The sequence below is a fragment of the Mchenga conophoros genome, linkage group LG13 (assembly GCF_057382185.1).
Source record: "Mchenga conophoros isolate Kocher_MC1m ecotype Shallow Benthic linkage group LG13, M_conophoros_male_GT1.1, whole genome shotgun sequence".
Lineage (NCBI taxonomy): Eukaryota > Metazoa > Chordata > Actinopteri > Cichliformes > Cichlidae > Mchenga > Mchenga conophoros.
The window spans coordinates 8053614-8073478 of NC_140538.1; the positions used below are offsets into that span (position 1 = coordinate 8053614).

Genomic DNA, 19865 nt, shown 5'->3' on the forward strand with positions numbered 1-19865 from the left:
TTCCTGAAGATTTTTATAAATATATAGATGATGCATTAATTAGAAACAGATCCCACTGACAAAATACTGAAAAGAAAATCACTTTGTGTGTGATAAGTAGGAAGGGCACATCATTTAAAGGTGTATTTAATGTATCATTGTAACATTTAAAGGTGTATCAAAGTTAAACACAGGGAGTTTACCCATCTATACAACTCAGAAACAAGACATCTGTGTGCGTTAGAAGCTGTGTGAAGTTCATGACCAGCCAACACCCATCCTGGTTAATAAATGGAAACATGACGTTCATACTTTAGCTTAGAAAAGCCCACTCGTTCGTTGTAACTGTCACAGGCAGTAAATTTGATTCCTCACATCATCTTAGCCCCACTGATTCACAGCCCGCGTCTCATCCTCCGCCTCCTCTACTCATTTTAATTTTCTGTTATTGCAGTAAAGAAACTGCTTCCCATTCTACTCGGGTGTAATTTACATCCTTTGTATTCATTCAAATCGCACAGTCAAGGTACAGAGTTATTGGTTGAAAACGAAGGCGAGTGGGCCAGTTTTCCTTTTGTCTTATGATGATCTGAAAATTCAAAATGTTTTTGCAATGTTGAATTTTCAAATTCCAAATGTCACAACGACACTTGAAGAGCTATTTAAACACAGACTTGAAAACAGTGGCGAAAAAGTTTTATATGCAGTTAAATTTAAAGTAATTTGAATACAAAGTGCTTTCCTCAAATCCAGACTTAAAAACACAGAGAAAAGCTGTTTTAAGATTGGCTGATCTTTCCTTTAAGCCTGTTGCTCTATGCACCTCTTGACCACTTCCAGGTGTTGTCTCACATTTGGTGTGACCCCTGTTCTGACAACTTGCAAATGCATCAGAACCTCAAACATGTGCAAAGATTGATCATAAAGTTTTGTGTAAAACTGTGTTAACTGTCGTGTCGCTACTGAAGCATCTACAGCAGGGCTGCCCAATCCCAGTCCTCGAGAGCTACTATCCTGCAGCTTTTAGATGCATCCCTACTTCAACACAGCTGAATCAAATGGTTTGATTACCTCTTCAGCATGCCATCATGTTTGGCAAAGGCCTGATAACAAGCCATTCATTTGATTCGGGTGTGTGGGAACAAGGATGCATCTAAAAGCTGCAGGACTGTAGCTCTCGAGGACCGGGATTGGGCACCCCTGATCTACAGCATCTAAGAGAGGGTTGTACCAGCAAGTGCACGCTCACCGTGCCTTTAAAAGGCAGTGGCAGAAGTGTCTAACAGTGTCACTCACTACAAGGCAGACTCGCCAAATTTGGCTCCCGGTTTGTTTTGATGGATACTTTACATAAATGGATGGAATGCGGAAGTGTGGCATAGAGATTTTCATTTATTTGTCTATGTTGTTTCCTTTTTAAAACGTTATCTGTGTCAGATCAGGTCACATTACTTGCACAAGAGCACAAAGTTGTTTGGTTGTTGATGAGGTAAACGGCCCAACCTGACCATCAATTTCTGCAAAGATGCTTTGAGTGTTTCATTGCCTTCACAAAAGTCCTCCTTCAGACCCATTATTAGCTCTCCAGTCAGCCGGTTTTGGTGAATCCAAAAAATATTTGTTCATTTCCACCAATTTTCCTGAATTAAAAGGCATCTTTACTATGTGAGTTGGTCCTTGAGAGTTAGCATCATCTCTGATTATAACACTGTTGAGCCCTTACACTGTTAAGAAACACTTGATGACCGTCTACTGCCTACTTCTCTTTTTTCTTTATGGGATAAATATGGATAAATGCATTTATATACTTTGTTTTTTCACCCTACAGCACCTGAACAAGACTTACAACACAGACGTACCTCTGGTCCTCATGAACTCTTTCAACACAGATGAAGACACAAAGAAAATCCTGCAGAAGTACACACACCACCGGGTCAAGATACACACCTTTAACCAAAGCAGGTGAGGGAGCACGATCGTAAAACAATGTCCTATTGAGTAACAGTGAGCCCAGCAAACACTCCCTGACACAGTTAGATATGCTGTATATGAACCAGTGCCAAAGGGAATAAGAGTCCATTTTTCTGTCAAATATTAAAGGAATATTGAATTGTGTAAGACAAATACACAGAAATCTCAATTTGTTTTAAGAAGTTAGCAGTATTAAATCTCCTGAATGAACCCTAAAACGAACTCCTGAGTGACGCTCCGGCTTCTGAGCTCAGACTGTCAAGAACAGACAGGAGGTGTCATGCAATGTATGGAAAAGGCTTTTAATATTTAACGCCCTGGTGTCTCCAGTTTGTCAGGGAGTGGAACTTGCTTTTTACCATTTCGCTTGAATTATTTAAAGCTTGTATGTTTTGTGTACCTCAAGGAGTTACACTACAAAGCACTTTGGGAAGGAAGCTGGAGGATTTAATGTCAGCAGAGGAAAAAGTGGTTGAATGGTTTAAATGTCAATCAACAGGAGAACAAAGGAAAGTCTGTGACCTAGGGCGTGACAGTAATTCATAAAAAGAGATTTAAATTCAGCTTCAGAGTCGCGTTATCTGGTGTTACACTTAATGAAGGGAAAAAACTGTTTGCTTTATATACCCAACAAACCCAGAACTTCTTATAGTCACTTAAATAAAGCTTTAGACTCGAGCATGGAGTCAGCTGATGGCCCAGCTGATACTGTTCTACACATGCAACTGATAAACCTCATCTAGGGTACGAGGTTTCACTGAAGGTGCGTTAGCCCGCATATAGTAACTGCTTCCTATAAGAACTGGTTTGCAGCTGACCTCTATCCCAGTTCCTCTTCTTATACAGCACAGGTGTCGAACTCCAGGCCTCGAGGGCCGGTGTCCTGCAGGTTTTAGATGTGTCCTTGATCCAACACAGCTGATTTAAATGGCTAAATGACCTCCTCAACATGTCTTGAAGTTCTCCAGAAGCCTGGTAATGAACTAGTGATTTGATTCAGGTGTGTTGACCCAGAGTGATATCTAAAACGCACAGGACACCGGCCCTCGAGGCCTGGAGTTCGACACCCCTGTTATACAGTATTTAACTGAATCCATGTCATGCACAGAGCTGGAAAATCAGGTTTGCTCTAAATGCATACCTTGAGACGTACAGCTAGCCTGTTCTGCCACTTGTGTTAAAGCTTTGTAAAATGCATTCTCAGAAATGTGCTGTGCATACTAACGTACCTACATTCACCATGCACTAGTTGCTCACTAGCTTGGATACTAGTAACAAATTAGCTTTCTTTTTTCTTTTTTCTTTTTTTACATTTTTACATTTTAAATCACATTTTAGATCAATGGTTAGCACTGTTGCCCTGCAACAAGAAGGTGCAGGGTACAGAACAGGGTAGGGCCCTTTAGTGTGGAGTTTCTGTTCTCCCAGAGTGTACGGCTTTTGTCTGGGAGTTGCGTTGCCAGGTTAATGGTGCCTGTGTCAGCCAGAAAAAGAGATTCTTTACCTCAAGAGTTTCACTTTCAGGCTAAATAAGGTTGTCTCATGTTTAATAAAACTCAAATTGGTAAGAGTGATAAACAGTTTGAATTCTGTTTTCTTGCAGTTGCATTGCACTATCTGTATAAGTTCAAGCACCTAGCCATGCAGGCCGTCTTCAGAAATATCGGTTGTTCTAAAGAATTCATCGAATCAGAGCGTGGTGCTGTAACAGGATGCATTTGTTGCTACAAGTCAGTTGTGAAATTTCTTCCCTCGTAGATATTTCACAATCAACTGTTAGTGCTGTAAGTGGCATTATTGCAAAGTGGGCACGTTTAGGAACAGCAGCAACTCAGCGGCAGACCACGTAAAGTTATGGCACACATGTGAAAGTCACAGCTGAATGAATAACTGAGTTCCAGATCTCCTCTGACATTAACATCAGCACAGAAACCACGTTTCACGAGATTCATGGCATGCGTAGCTATTTTATCCATATAGGGCATCTAATCCACTTACTTTGAAGTGAAACTGAATTCTTAAAAAAGAAATCTGTCCACTTCCCCAAAGCAGTAGGGATTTTAACTGTGTGTGTTGGTCCATGGTTTTCTTTACTTTTACTAAAGCTCCTATTAAGCCTTAAAATAATAACTGGGTGTCCCTTTGAACAAAGCTCTAGGTTTTTCTTTCCATGATCATTCCTTCTTCAGTGTCTTCAGGAAGACAAAATCAGCTGTCATGTAAACATTGGATTTGTTAGATGTAGTTTTCCTAGACAGCGTGAGTACCTCTTGAATGTCTGGTTTAATCGTGCCTGAGCACCAGAAACCAGAGGAGTCATCAAGCTGATGTAAAAATGCAGGTTAGGTTTCACATTTTTTTTCTCTTTAGCCACATAACAAATTTATTCCGGGTGTTAAACCCATAAACGTTCAGCGTATCCCTCAGGAGAGAAGTCAGAAAGGACAAACTGCCCAATGAGATGGTTGAATACATGAAGTGACTTCTTTCCTTGTCCATGTCTTTGTACCCTGAAAGACGCTTCCCTCTGAGGCAGCACATGTCCAAGAAAGAAGGAACATTTTTTGTGGAAGTAATCAAATGTTCCCAGATTTGGTTTTAAGATGACATGAAACCTTTTGAAGTGTGTGAACTTTCATCAGAAAGTCTTATCATAAACATCTTCCCAGAACAGTCAGATAGAATTAATCTTCCATTAAAAGGGCCGTGGTACCCCAACCCTGCAGCTCGTCTCACCTGACCAGCTCTGCTCTCATAAGCTTCCTCAAAGTGCTAAAAACACAGGCGGCTCATGCTCACCGGGCTCCTCACCTTGAGGTTTGTTAACTAAACCTGACTCAGATCCTTCGAACAAGCCCTTTGATCACTTTAATGCACACTGCCATCATGGCTTGGACTCTTTGGCGTGTTGCCTTCGCTGCCTTCTTCTTGGAAAAAGCTAAAAAGTTTGCTTGTCGAGGGAGCAGTTTGAAGTCTGGGCAGTGATATGAAAAGGAGAAATTTAGATAGCACTTGGCATGCTGGCTTGGTGCAGAGTTTCCGAGGATTTACGTCAAATGTGGAGCAAAAATGATTTCACACTTTTTGTTTTGTCTTTGTGGTGTTTGTCTGCTTAAGTCTGAGATTCACAGCTCTGCAGCTCCACAGATAAATGAGTCAACAAGCTTGTTTTCTTCCTTCCATACATATTATAAGTTGCATAAGGAGATAGACTTTAACCACATAAACAGAAGAGAAGGATGTGCTTTATATAGTCAACCTTTTCTGATTTTTCTCCTGTTGAAGGACATTTCGTTGTGCACCTCTGAAACACTTCCAAGAATACTTCTATTTTTAGATCCATCCCTACAGGCTCCTCTTCCTACTCCCTGCATGTGTGCAATATGTGCTGGATCTGCTCCAGTGTGTCAAAATGATAGCTGTTAACTGGAAGTTGATTTGAAGGTTTTAACAACATTACATGAAGCCAGTAGCACATACATGGCGCCATAGCATGCACCACAGTTTAGGTCATTTCACATGTACATGTCGAGATGTTAGCGATATCTACATTGACGGTCTTACCTCGGGGTCATTGTATTGTGTCTTGTACATCCTTCTGAATCTTGTACTCCTTATTATTTGATATTTGTACACAGTTTGGTCTAAAACATGAGGGCTGGGGGCCATAATTGGCCTGTCAAAGACTCCAATCCAGCCCACTGGATGGGACTGGAAAAAAATGAAGGACGATAAAAAAAACTGAGCCGGAACGGGTCGTTAAATAACCCCCGATCTTATCGTGAACTCTTTTTCTTCATCAAGGTACCCTCGCATCAACAAAGAGTCTCTCCTTCCCGTGTCCACAAACTTGAGAATGACCGGGCAAAACGCAGAGGGTTGGTACCCTCCCGGTCACGGCGACATTTACGCCAGCTTCTACAACTCGGGCCTGTTGGATCAGCTGATTGAGCAGGGCAAAGAGTACATCTTCGTGTCCAACATCGACAATCTGGGAGCCACCGTCGACCTCCACATCCTGCACCACCTGGTCAGCCAGCCTAACGGCAAACGCTGCGAGTTCGTCATGGAGGTGACGGATAAGACCCGCGCTGACGTGAAGGTATGATGAAGGTTATTGTGGATGTGAGATTCTGATTTATCCCCGTTGCATTAACAAGGACATAAACTATTTTTGTGGTAATGTAACCAAAGTAAAGACGTTTTTGTGGTTTCTTACTTTCCTCTGTTTGCAATAAGCCTTGACATCATTTCTGTCTCTAATGTTTCTACTAATGTCTCAATACAATGAATGTGAATGGAATTTGTACCCTTTACTTTTCACTGATAAAGAATTGCCCCAAACTCGAACAGCTTCATCAAAGTAGCACAGTTTTTTTTGTTTGTTTGTTTTTTTAATTTAAGTGAACAGAACCTTTAATTTTTCTGTGGTTAAATCTATGTAATCTTTGTATTATTAAGATCAATATATGTGTCTGAATTAGTTGTAGTTATTATAACCTTGTGAACTTTCACTGTTACTGGGTTACACTTTGGAGGTTTGCATTTCCTGCAGGTGGTTATTGGCTGGCATTTCAGTGTAACCATTATTTTTTGCAAACCTAACAAACCACTTTTAATTTCCCAGACTTTGGCTTAATCTCTCAGGTCAGCGAGTGTTCTGTAAAAATGCTGCTTGTGATTTCCAGGGAGGCACGCTGATCCAGTATGAAGGGAAGCTGCGCCTGTTGGAGATCGCCCAGGTGCCCAAAGCGCACGTGGACGAATTCAAATCAGTTTCAAAGTTCAAAATCTTCAACACCAACAACCTGTGGATCTCTCTACCTGCTATCAAGAGGCTGCAGGAGCAGAATGCAATGGACATGGAGATCATAGTCAACCCTAAGGTGAGTGAAGAGGAGCCAAACATAAGGCACATGGCTTACTGCACGTGCAGCGTGGAGTAATTCAACATTCAGTGAAAGTAAAAGTTAAAAATGAATAATCTCTGTAATAATCTTTGTAACCTGCATGCCATTCTGTATGGCATTCGCCCACATTTCTATGATACAGTGACATATTTCGCATGTTTAATATCCCGCAGATACTTTCACAAACCCTGCATTGACCTCATTGTTCAAAACTGTCTTTAATATGAGCTTCTGCCACCGCAACAGTGTGCAGATGACAGAAAATGAAAGCATTTTTCTTGCTTTAATATTCTCTGTCGATTGAGATGAGTTGAGGATAGTTAGCAAAGGATTTGGTCCTCATTCAGAGGTAATAATTCACCCACCAGCAGCAGCTGCGACACAACTGGGACTCATACCTCAGGTGGCACTTTAAAAGCTTTGCTGCATTTTAGATTGATTTTTCTCTCCTTGGAAGATTTTTAGAATCCGTTTGCTCCATAACAAAAAAACATAAATGTTTTTAGAGAACACTGGGAACAAAAACAGTTCTTTATTATCAAATTAAGGTATTCGTTTAACCAGGAACTGTTAGCGGTTCTTTGAATGGTGCAGATGATAAGTGAACTTCTGTTTGTCATCCTTGATTCCTTTCATTCTGTACACTGCTATAATGTCATCGCTCTTCCAGCAAGCCTGCTCTTGTCACCACATGCGTTTTAGAAATTGTTATATCCTTTAAAAGCTACGCTGCGATTGATTTCGGGATGAAATGCAGGAGAAGATGTAAGTTAAAACTGGGAGAAATGAGAAGAGCCCACTGATTTCATGTTAACGTTGCACATTTCACTGTTTCCAAAGAGTCCAAACTGTGATTTATTTGTGGCTCACAGTACACTGACAAGTGTAGTTAAAGGAAAACTAACTAACTAACTAACTGAACTCTGCTTAGCCTGTTTCTCCTCCATGCTTCACTTTAAATAAATTGCAAAGGGCATCAAAGAGAAATGAGTCATAAATCTTCTCGTTCAAGCCCTCTGGAAATTTCAAAGAGGGTTCACACGAGGGCGGCTGAGTGTGCAGAAGAAACTGTTTCGTTTCAGTGACCAGCCAACCTCCCAGAATATCATCATCTGTCCGGTTTAACCATGTAAAGTGGAGCAGGGACAGATCTGCTCTTCCCCCACACAGACCATCACTCATGAATAAATCATATCTAACAAAACGCTTGCTGAGGACACCCATATTTTAAAGCTTCTCTCATCTCCGCTTCATGCTTCTGCCATCCTGCACAGCTTCATTCCCACATGTCACATGACAATTTTCCACACAAAACAATCCAGCTCATCTGCTGTGCTTGGACTAAAGTTTCAGCTGCATGTGATGTGAACTGTCCCGATTCGTGATTGAGGTGAGAGACAAACGACTGCTGGTCCAAGTGCGTCAAAACAATGATTTTATTAAACACATGTGTGGAGGAAATGCATCATCACAATCCTCAGCATGTGTCAGGGTATAACGCCCCCTCATGCGTCAAAGCAGATACATAACATGCATAAGTTACAGTAACCACAGCTCCACGCCAGGTGCTTCCTGTTGGTCTTCTTACTCTCGCTTATCTTTGGAACATCAGAAACGCATCCTACAAAAACTGTCACTTATGCAGGCACAAAATGCAGTTACAAGCAAAATATGTCTGAACTCTTACCTAGAAATGAGTCTATATAGTGTGTGTGTGTGTGTGTGTGTGTGTGTGTGTGTGTGTGTGTGTGTGTGGGCAAACTGTGGGTGTCTCGACCTCAGTGCACTCTCTCAACTCTCACCTCGCCAACTAAAGCTTATAACCTCTTACCAGACAGACATTTGCAATATGTGTAATAGATTGAATAAATGTTTTAATCAACTACTCAAAGCTTAATAAAAAGGATATAAGAGAATAAACATGATATTAAAAAGATATAATCCCCACAGAATGTTCTGCGCTTCCTCCTCTTACACACATGTATTGCTCTGGACTTGGAAAGGCATCCAGCATCCACCTATCCTAATTTGGATATGTCCTTTTTTTTTCGGTACAAGTTCCTCTCTTTGAGCAACTTCCTGTGTGGGCTGCAGCCCCCTGGTGGGCAGTCAAAGTACTGCAGTTTGGCTGCTAGACATAATTTATAGTAAACTGTTTTTGTTTTTCTAATTTTTTGAAGTTGCTGATATATCTTTAATATTTTTAATAATTTTCATATATATATATATATATATATATATATATATATATATATATATAAAAATCCAGGTTATTAATCAGGTGCCACATGTAAAGCTGTTAATGGAGAATCAACCTTAAAAAACTGTCAAAAGATCAAAATTAATAATTTTAAAAAAGCACTTCATGTTAGGCTCATGTGTTGATGAGAGGAGGCTGCAGAAGAGTCACTTGGCATCTCCTGGGAAGACGCTTATACATTCCCGATGGCCTTGACCAGCATAAATGCATTCTCAATATTGTTAGCATAATTATAACTTAACTGTAACTTCAACCCCCAAAAATAACTCTTACACCCTTACCAGGTCTTTGAAGAGAGCCAGGCAGGCATAAAAAAAAAAACAGGGGTGACAAAGTCAACAACAACAATCTTTATTTATAGAGCACATTTAAAAGCCTTGGGCATACCAAAGTGCTTTACATAAAACAAAAGGTTCAAACATTGATAACGGATAAATAAAAATAAGGAGTTATGTTCATAGATAAAAGCTACCAATAAGAATGACTACAGCACATGGGTAATAGCAAGATAAAAGCTGTACCACCATAATAAAAAACACCAATAGAAAGATAGGAGGGAATTAATACAAGAGGTCAATAGGTCACAGCAACCAAACAAACAAACAAACAAACAAACCAGCAATTAAAAGGTGGAGAAGGCAAGTTTAAAAAGATATGTTTTAAGCTGTGATTTAAAAGAATGAATAGAATCAGATGCCCGGATGCCAATCGGGAGATTGTTCCAAAGCACAGGTGCAACAAGAGCAAACGATCGATCACCTCTAGTCTTAAGTCGAGATCTGGGCTGAGCCAGCAGTAACTGTGACGATGACCTTAAAGCCCTGGCAGGAGCATAAGGGTTTAAAAGGTCCTTAAGGTAGCTGGGTGCAGTGTTGTTAGTAATTTTAAAAGTAAACAACAAAATTTTAAATTGAATACGATATTTGACAGGCAACCAGTGCAGATCGGCAAGGACAGGAGTAATGTGGGCAAACTTGCTGGTTTTGGTTAGAATGCGAGCTGCAGCATTCTGAACTGTCTGTAATCTCTGTAAAAGGGAAGAGTGGAGACCACAATAAAGTGAATTACAATAGTCTAGCCTCGACGTTACAAAGGCGTGGATGAGCTTTTCGAGATCTTTATGCGGGATATAGCGCCTAGCCTTAGAGATAAGACGAAGCTGGTAAAAACTAGATCTGACAACAGCAGACACTTGTTTGTCAAGTGAAAAGGAGCTGTCAAATAAGACACCCAGATTCCTGACAGTATCAGAGAGAGAACAACTAAGAAAACCAAAGGCATCCCGGAGTTTGGCACGAAGGGCATTACTACCAAAAATCATAATCTCGGTTTTCTTCTCATTAAGGATAAGAGAATTCGACAACAACCACTTCTTGGCCTCAGACATGCATTCTCGGAGGCTATTCAGAGACAGAGCAAGATCGTCGTTTAGCTCAAAATAGAGCTGGATATCATCTGCATAATAGTGATAAGCAATATGGTATTTCTCAAAGATGGCACTTAAAGGAAGCAAGTATAATGAGAAAAGGGTAGGGCCCAGCACAGATCCCTGGGGGACACCACAGCAAACAGGTACAGCCGAGGAAGAGGATGTAGCCAGATGTACCGTAGAGAGCCGATTGGAGAGATAGGATTTAAACCAATCCAGGGCAGCGCCCTTGATGCCTACAGTGTGCTCAAGTCTCGCTAATAAGATATTATGGTCAACCATGTCAAATGCCGATGATAGATCCAAAAGCACTAAGACTGAGGGGCGTCCGTTGTCAGCCATTAGTAGGAGATCATTGAAAACACGAAGCAATGCTGATTCTGTGCTGTGATGTTGTTTGAAGGCCGATTGAAATTTATCATTTATATTATTCTCATCAAGGTAGGTCTGCAGTTGGAGCAGAACCACCTTCTCAAGTATTTTAGCCAGAAAGGGAAGCTTAGAAATTGGCCTAAAATTGGCAAAATCACTAAGCTCAAGGTTCCTTTTTTTTTAGAACAGGTTGGATTATGGCATGCTTGAGAGCTGAAGGTACATAGCCAGAAAGCAAGGAGAAGTTCAATATGGACAATAAACAAGGTCCAATTACACTGAAACAATCCTTAACAATACGGGATGGGAGAGCATCATGTACACAGTTAGTATTGTTCAGTTTATCAATTAGACGCTTCAGAGTGGAGAGAGAAACGGGTTCAAATTGATAAAAGGTGGCCGAACAATCAGGAGTAGACATACAATCAGTCACCAGAGGAAGAGTAGATCTAAGGGATAAAACTTTATCTAAAAAATAGTTTGAGAATTTTCCACAAAGACCCGGGGAAGACAGCAGTGGCATAGAGGGACGGGGGTTCACCACAGAGTTAAAAATTTTAAATAGAATTCGTGGATTATCACCATTAGTGGTAATAATTTTAGAGAGAAAAGCCGCTTTAGCCGTTCTGGCAGCAGTTTGGAACTTCGAGCGGCTAATACGTAAAATATCATAAGAAGACTGAAGTCTATCACTCCTCCACTTCCTCTCATCACGCCGACATATACGTCGTAGGGCACGAACAGAATTATTTAACCAGCATTGTGAGAAAGTTCTAGGGCGTTTCATTTTGATGGGTGCAACAATGTTAAGAATCGAGGAACAGGTGGTAAAAAGAGTATTAGTAGAGTTCTCAAGTGTGTGTGGGGAAGAACAATCCAGCATACTAAATGGGGAGTTAACAAAAGACGTAATAAAGTTGACCACAGTATTAGCATTAATAGTGCGCGTAGGATAAAGAGGAGAGTTTAGGTATTGTCCAGTATCACCCAGGTCTACATCGAAGATGACCGGGGAATGATCAGAGAGACCAGTATTCCTGATTTCCTTAATGCAAATGTCCACATTGAATGAAAAAACCAAATCAAGGGTGTGGCCTTGAACATGGGTAGGCTCATTCACCCACTGAATAAGATTAAAAGAATCAGTCAGCACAAGAAAGTCTTTAGCCAATTGGTCATTCATACAGCAAACATGAATGTTAAAATCTCCAGAAACAATAACAGAATCATATTTAAAAAGAACGGATCCCAAAAAATCAGCAAATTCAGAGATAAACATCTTATGATATTTAGGCGGACGATAGACCACGACACACAAAGTGGTCCGAGAGCCCGTCAGTTCCAATAGCTGAACTTCAAAACTGGAATAGGTTGGAGAGGATAGCAGCCGTGCATCATGTTTATTATTGAAAACCGAGGCTAAGCCACCACCTCTACCAGTTAGCCTAGGTGAGCTAAAGAAGGCACAGTCAGGAGGTAGAAGCTCAGAGAAGGGGATGAACTCACCCGGAGAAGTCCAGGTCTCCGTTAGAAATAGGACATCCAGTCCTGAGGTGAGAAAAAAGTCATTTAGGAGGAAGGCCTTATTTGAAAGAGACCTGACATTAAATAAGGCCATCCGAATCCGGGGGGCCAGGACCTTTGTAGTAGCCCGTCGCAAGGAGCAAAGGTTGTTATGTTGAACACCGCGGCCAGGCGGTGTTATCCAAAATCGGGCAGAGTGGTAAGCCACTGGGCGAGCAGGGTAGGTTTGAAGGCCGACGGAGCAAATCCAACGGTGGGTTAGCAATCTAGCCGCAGAGTGGCTGCTGAGATAGTGGAAGAAACAGGATAGCTCACGGCTTGTAGAAGGGAAGTCCATAGCCATGGCTCTGATATAAACCTTAACGCGGACACGGACGCCGCTCCTCCTACCCCGTTTCCTGAAGCGTTTCCTACGGAGCATGGGAAGAGGAGGATAGGTCACATAGGTAGGGGAGACAGGCATCAGGAGGATGGCGGTCCCAAGGCAGTCAGGTCGTTGAGAACAGGAAAACCGAAGATTCAGGAGCGTGTCTCTGTCATAAGTTATTAGTGTACAATCACCTAGAGAACATAAAACAACGAGAAGTACAATGCCGAGGCGAAGACGTGGTCGGAGACGGTCAGCCATGCACACCGGCGCCATCTTGCTTAAACAGCTGATTCACTAAAACAATCTGTTTCTCAACCCACTAACCCGCTAAGCGCGCTGTCAAGTCAGTTTAGGTTATTGGTCAACTTCAGACAAATGTGATCCCAAGAAACCTCCTGGCTAACAAAACATACAGTACTAAGAAAAAGTCTTCTTTCCTTTTTTTACATTACACTGTGGTGTAATGGTTTTTGTTGTTGTTGTTGTTTTTTAAAGTGGTCTGAAGCAATAGTTCTTCAGGGTTTCTAAAGGTCTTTCAAAACTTCTGTGAGCAGAAGCTTTTTCACTCACTTTCAGTCCTGTCCTTGCGCCGGACCATTTATAGATGGATGTTTTTGTTTGTTAACTTACTTAACACTGAAATATGAATCATTCAAGCACCTAACTCAAGAGATGAAGCAGTATCATCTATGCACAACAGGCAACTTAGCAGTAAACCAATTTTAAATTCTATCTTTAGCCCTTTTGTTACTAGCAGCCTGTCGTAAAAGCACATCTTTGTTAAGTTGAATTTACAAAAATTGCCAAACTGTTTGACAGGCACAAAATGGTAGTATGTTTGCAATAAAAGGTGATTCCTCAAGAGCTATTTGCCAAAAACTGTAGTGTCTTTAAATGTGGAGGAACTGAACAAGTGGAAGACAAAAGAGTAGATGGCAGCAGACGAACAGTATCTGAAAATCCTGTTCTTGAGAAATGGGAAAGACGCAGCAAAGGCCTGAGAGGACCTCAGATGTGTCTGGCCCTTCTTAGATGCTTAGATGATTGGATTTGTAGCTTATATTTGCCCTCTTTTGACAACACTAACACAATAACGGGTTCCTCCCTCGTTCAGTGAGGTTTGCACAGGTCATGGTAAGTCAGAAGAAAAAAGGAACACTTGACTGATGAAGCAAATGTTTGAGTAAATGCTTAATCAGTGAATTTAATCTTGTACCTAATTTGTCTAAATGTGACTTATTTCCCACATATCTTTGTTCTTTAATGCCCTGCAGAGTCCTTGTTGAGAGCAATCCTGATTTAAAGCAGCACAGCAAACAAATGTAACTTGCTGTGACTTTGTGTTATTTCGGTCCTGCTCACTCACTGGCACTGCGGGCCTCTGGCCCCCCTGATGGGGGGGAAGTATCGCCTCAGGCCGTCCAAAACTGCAGCCAGTGTAATAAATTCACAGGTGAACCGCAGCCTCCTCCCTGATTATTGCTGTCTTGGCCCGATAGGTACAGATGAAATTTTCCACTCCTCATGTGCAGGATTGCAAGTGTTATGCAAACTGGACATAACTTTGCAGGTGCTGTGTGGTTTTACATAAGTGTAGGTCCCATCTAGATAAGAGTACAGCACTAAAACCACTCAGTTTGAGGGTTCAGTTTCAGTTAGAGGCCTGCACACTGCAGAACTGTGTGTTTAATCCTAATTAGTGGACATTCATTTTATCTTAAGTGCCTCTAAACCACAACAGCGCAAAGTACAGATGATCTGCAGGGTAATATTATTAGTTGTACAGGTGGAGTGTTTAGTAATGGAAAAATAATAAAATAAGTAATGGAAGGAGATGTCACCACTGACATCTGAACCGCCATTGGCTTAAATCACAGTTCGACTCTTGTTTATTTAATTTGGGTGAAGAAGCTTCTCTGTTGGGAGTTGCTGCATAATTTAAATGTAGTTTTATAGTAAAGACTGTACAGTTAGGGGCACAAACGTGCACTTTTGTTTTTATTAAAAAAAACACGTTGGGTAGGGAACAACGTGATTCGGACTTTAACGGGGTGTTAGCGCTGTGCTACGTCTCATTTTTCTTCACATTGTTGGAAATAAGCAGGAAAAGAAAAACAGCTAACGTGTCCTCTCCCCTCTCCTGTTCATCAGACGCTCGACGGCGGGCAGAACGTCATCCAGCTGGAGACTGCGGTGGGTGCGGCCATCAAATGCTTCGACAACGCCCTGGGAATAAACGTTCCCCGCAGCCGCTTCCTGCCGGTCAAGACTACGTCGGACCTGCTTCTGGTCATGTCCAACCTGTACAGCCTGGATGCCGGCTCGCTCAACATGAGCCCGAAGAGAGAGTTCCCGACAACGCCGCACGTCAAACTGGGCAGCTCCTTCACCAAGGTAATCACACCAGCTGTGGAAACATCGGAACATCTGTCACTGCGTGTGCAGCCTGTTGATCTCACGTGTGGCTGTGATGATAATAAAAAGTGCCGAACTTTTTCAAAGCCACTGATTAAATGTTGATTAAATACTTCATTAGAGATTTGTTATGACCATTGTGATGTTAAATGGGATGCTAAAGTTGGGTGTAAAATAAATAAATTCTTCCAAGAAGGTTTCTGAGTAATCTCCTGATCCTCAGAGGTTACACCACTGATGCCCCCAAATTTCTGATTCTCAGTGACGGTATTTAGTCAGTAATTTAATTTGCCAAAGGATCTGTGGGGTTGAAAAGCTCACATACAGATGACTTACTTTTCTCTGTGTCTGCGCTCAGGTTCAGGAATACTTGATCCGCTTCGAGAGCATTCCCGACATGCTGGAGCTCGACCATCTGACGGTGTCCGGAGACGTCACCTTTGGGAAAAACGTGTCGCTTAAGGTAAAGCTCTGCAGTCAGATTCGTTTTTTAAGACGAGGAAACCTTGTTTTCTTTTGTTCCATAATGCCAGCATGTGAGCTACAGTTGTTTTCATGGCCACAAAACGTGTTACAGCTATTTAATTTACTCTGAATATAACGACGTTGAGCGTAATAAATCCAGAAAGCTCGCCGACAGTAAAAGAAACTTGCTGTTTTAGTAATGTGGTGGAGAAGAAGTGCAGAGAGAATTGAAGACATTAATTTCAGACTTTGAACCTGCGTGCTTCTGTTTTTGATTTACGGCTTTAATTAAATTCAGTCCTGTCATCATTTCTGTCTCTACAGGGCACCGTCATCATCATCGCCAACCACGGAGATCGGATCGATATTCCGGCTGGCTCCATGCTGGAAAACAAAATCGTATCCGGCAACCTCCGCATCCTGGACCACTGAGGCCTTCTTCACCCTCATCGTGTGACGTAGTCCCCCGTAATCCCTGTCATGTGACCCATTTGACATGTTGACACGACATCAAGAGATTGTGAGAGGATATGACTTTTTCCCCTGGAGGCTGAGTGTGATTGCATGTGCAGTGCTACCCTGCAGTCTCAGCATTAAGAAGCAGTTCGCCTGCTTTGATGGTTGGAAGCAGCTGGGATATACTGCCCTCTGCAGGCTGTTCATCACATAACCTTTAAAAGTATTACTAATGAACTAATCTTAGCGACCACTTTTAAACACTTTTATCCAGATTAGGGAGAAAACAACTCACCCTTTGTTTTCTTTTCTTCTATATTGATTTTGACTTTTGTTGGCCAGAAAATAAAAAATAATATATTCTAAATAGGTAGGGATAATATACTGATATACTCACATATTATTAGGGACACTAGTGGGAGTACAGTTTGGAGAACAAATTAGATTTGGGGTTTTTTGCACTGCTAATGCAATCACAAAGATGAAGTCATGGGCATTACGGGAAGGTTTTGACCTCTTATTTCAAGCACAAAGACGTCTCTGCTGGACTCGATACGGTTTCGCAATTTAGCCGCAGCAAAACACACAGAGTTGTGTAATGTAAACCCAGCACAGGGTCCTGATTTACCACTGAGTTCAACAATACAACAGAAAAGGATGTCTAGCAGTGCAAAAATGACTTACTGGTACATCAGATTTCTTAGAAACCCAAGTGGAAATGCAGCGCTTAGCACTGGTTTGGAGAGGTGTCATTAGGAACCTCTGCTGGATTTTCAGGGCTAATGCAAATGTCATTTTATTAGGGAGGAAAAAATTCAGATATCAGGCGTGTCAGCAGTTTATTCCACAAACTTGCCCTCAGTCTGCCCTCAAATGTAGCAGGTAACGGCGACAAAGTGGATACAAGCACCAAAAATAGAGAAGTCAGTTGAATTCTCAAGTATACAGCTTAAAAGCTTCTTCAGAACTTCTTTGCTTCGTTTCTAACTAAAATATTTTATAATTGAAACATTACAACACTGGTGTTTATGACAGTATACAAACACTGAGGGTACTTTTAAGGTTTTCTGATATTTTATGAGACAGAATAAGATTCTCTGCATTCATTTTCCAACAGAAATTGAACATTTGGTCTGATTTAGCGACTCTTATGCATCCAAATTACCAGCACCATTAAAAAAAAAAAAGGTACTGTGGTTAATACAGCTGTGTCTGCCTATATTTATCCAATGAGAATGAATTTACACTTCATGTATTTTACAACAGTGAAAGCTCCTTTTACCCTCGGTGCACACCCTGTCAGTCCATCCTGCACCCCTGCGCTCCTGTTAGTAAATTATTCTGAATCAAATGTTTATAAATGAGACAAAAAAGACTTCTAAAGTTGACTCTGCTCAGTGGACTCGGTGTAATTTGACACTAAGATCATTTAAAATCATCAAGTCTAGCTGACTTCATCTGGCAAGCCTCTTGAAAATGAGCTTTTAAATGGATAATTGACTTTACCACAAAAGACTTTGGTACTTGTATCCACTTGTGAAAGGTGTCCCGGGAGTACTAATTTGTCGGCTGCACTATGAGGATGGACCGACCTCTGTAGTACCATCGGCTCAGCTGTGACGCCGCAGAGAGCTCTGAGAGCATTGTTAATGGAGGCGAGGCTGCTCTGCTGCAGAAACTGAATGATATCATTTTTTTATGCCTCATGCTCAGTAAAAAAAAAAAACCACAAACAAAAAAGCAACCGTATAAAGCTTTTTCATATCGGCACATTTTTTGACCAAAATGTTCTGAGATTGTCTGATGTTGTCGGATCAACTGATTAAAACGATCAATAACATCAATATAACCAGCTCTCCAGTTTATATAGTATTGATGTAGCTGATACAGACTTCTCACTGACTTTTAACTGCATTACCATCCACAAGTCAGTGTTTTGCATGTGTTTAAAAACACTCAGAACCGTTGGAAACATGAGAATAAATGGCAAAGGCGACGGCTTGTTATGCATGTGGCTCAAGTGAAGCTTGGCTTTCATTAGTTTCAGGTTTCACTAGTGTCATATCACCGTACCCTCTCAGTTTATTGGCTTCAAAGGATGAAGACCCAAAGATAATACATTTTGAGCAGCGTTCTGATGGAAATGTGACTTTTATGTCCTTTGCTGCACTCTCCTGCTGATTTTTTTTTCACTACAAGCCGCATCTAAAATGCGCGAGTCGTCATTAGATCTGTTGTTGCCGTGAAGATTAAACAGAGCAGCTTTAAGCTGAATTAGTGGAGCCCACGAAGCCCGCAGCGACGTCTGTGCTGAGAAATAATTGGGTACTGCGATATGAGATTTTCTGGGACAGGATGTAATTTTAAAGTGAAGGCCTTTATTCGTCTCTGTGTGGAGTAGCTGACGAGAACATCACAGTGTTGTGTATTTTTTTTTTCCGGTTTGTTTTCACCTTCATGTCATGTGAAACCTCAGCGTTTCTCCGGTTTCTCTGCCCATCCCATCACTCAGCGTTATTCCTTCACCCAAAGACACGAGGTGCTGTGTTTTCTGCAGTGTTGGGGCACACACACACACATACACATATTCATTTACATATGTACATGTACACAAAGTTTCAGTGTGAGTATACTTGAGATGGGTCCGACCCGTGCGGACCGAGAGCCCGAAAGCAATAAGTGTTGATCTGTGACAGCGACGAGGTCTCAGCCCAGACCGCTTCTGCCTCTTCAGAGGTGAATAAAGTGCAATATGAAATACCGAACACGTGTACTGTGTCATCTGTCCGTCAGTCAACTCTTGAGAGATGTCGGCAGAACATTTATTAATGTTTCTGGAAGGTTTGCAGAGAAATCCAGAACACTGATCCAGTTCCTTTACTCATTCTAATCATTTGTATGACCACCTGGTGGCCTCTGAGTGTAAAAGCACCAGAAATCATGTGTATGGAGCAGTCAGGGTATGAATTAATAGTTCATAAACTCGACTCATAAAACAAAGCAAAATGTGCAGAAGCAGATGCTTGACTTCGTCTAAAATCTCTGTATTTAAGAGATACCAACTGACCCTGAACTAGGGTTGGACTGTCTTCTTCCGGTTATTTCCTTTACAGGTCGCCACAGCAAATCATCTGCCTTCATCTCACCCAATCCCAGCATCCTCTTCTGTCATATCAACTCTCTTCATGTAATCCTTCACTACATCCATGAACCTTTTCTGGGGTCTCCCTCTTTCTTCCTGCCTACCAGCTTCAGTATTCCTTTGTCCAACATATCCACGAACCTCTCCACTGCACATGTCCCCGCTGTTCGACCTGAGCTGTCCCCCTGATGTACTTCTTTCTAATCCTGTCCATCCTGCTCACTCCCAGTGAAAATCTTAATATGTTCACTTGTCATCTCCAGCTGTGCCTTTTGTCTTTTTCATCTCCAAACCATACATCCTAGCAGATCTCATCAGCATCTTATAAACCTCTGACATAATTTTTAGCAGTTAATTTGAAAGACTACCTAAATTTATCTATTTAAGAGTTGATTCAAAGTCAACAGAACAAAAATGAGACTTCTGTAGAATCAACAGGTAAATCTGATCGAGCCATTTCCTCTCACTTCTATTAACTTGTTGTGTAAACCGTAGTTTTTGTTTCAGTTAACTTACATTTTGTTTAATAGCTTTGCACTGACGATGCAAATAAAACCCAGCACACGGTGAAA

At 41.4% G+C, this 19865-nt stretch overlaps 1 protein-coding gene across 2 annotated transcripts in view; it reads left to right on the forward strand.

The window, feature by feature from the left end:
- Nucleotides 1-18916, forward strand: part of ugp2b (UDP-glucose pyrophosphorylase 2b) — a 41875-nt gene extending 22959 nt beyond the window's left edge. For both annotated transcript variants that reach the window (XM_085296241.1, XM_085296240.1), the window contains exons 5-10: nt 1808-1941; nt 5755-6052; nt 6639-6836; nt 14967-15209; nt 15589-15693; nt 16020-18916. In XM_085296241.1, coding sequence (XP_085152367.1) covers nt 1808-1941; nt 5755-6052; nt 6639-6836; nt 14967-15209; nt 15589-15693; nt 16020-16127 — 1086 coding nt within the window. In that variant the 3' untranslated portion in view covers nt 16128-18916. The remainder of the gene's footprint in view (nt 1-1807; nt 1942-5754; nt 6053-6638; nt 6837-14966; nt 15210-15588; nt 15694-16019) is intronic.
- Nucleotides 18917-19865: the final 949 nt, after the last annotated feature.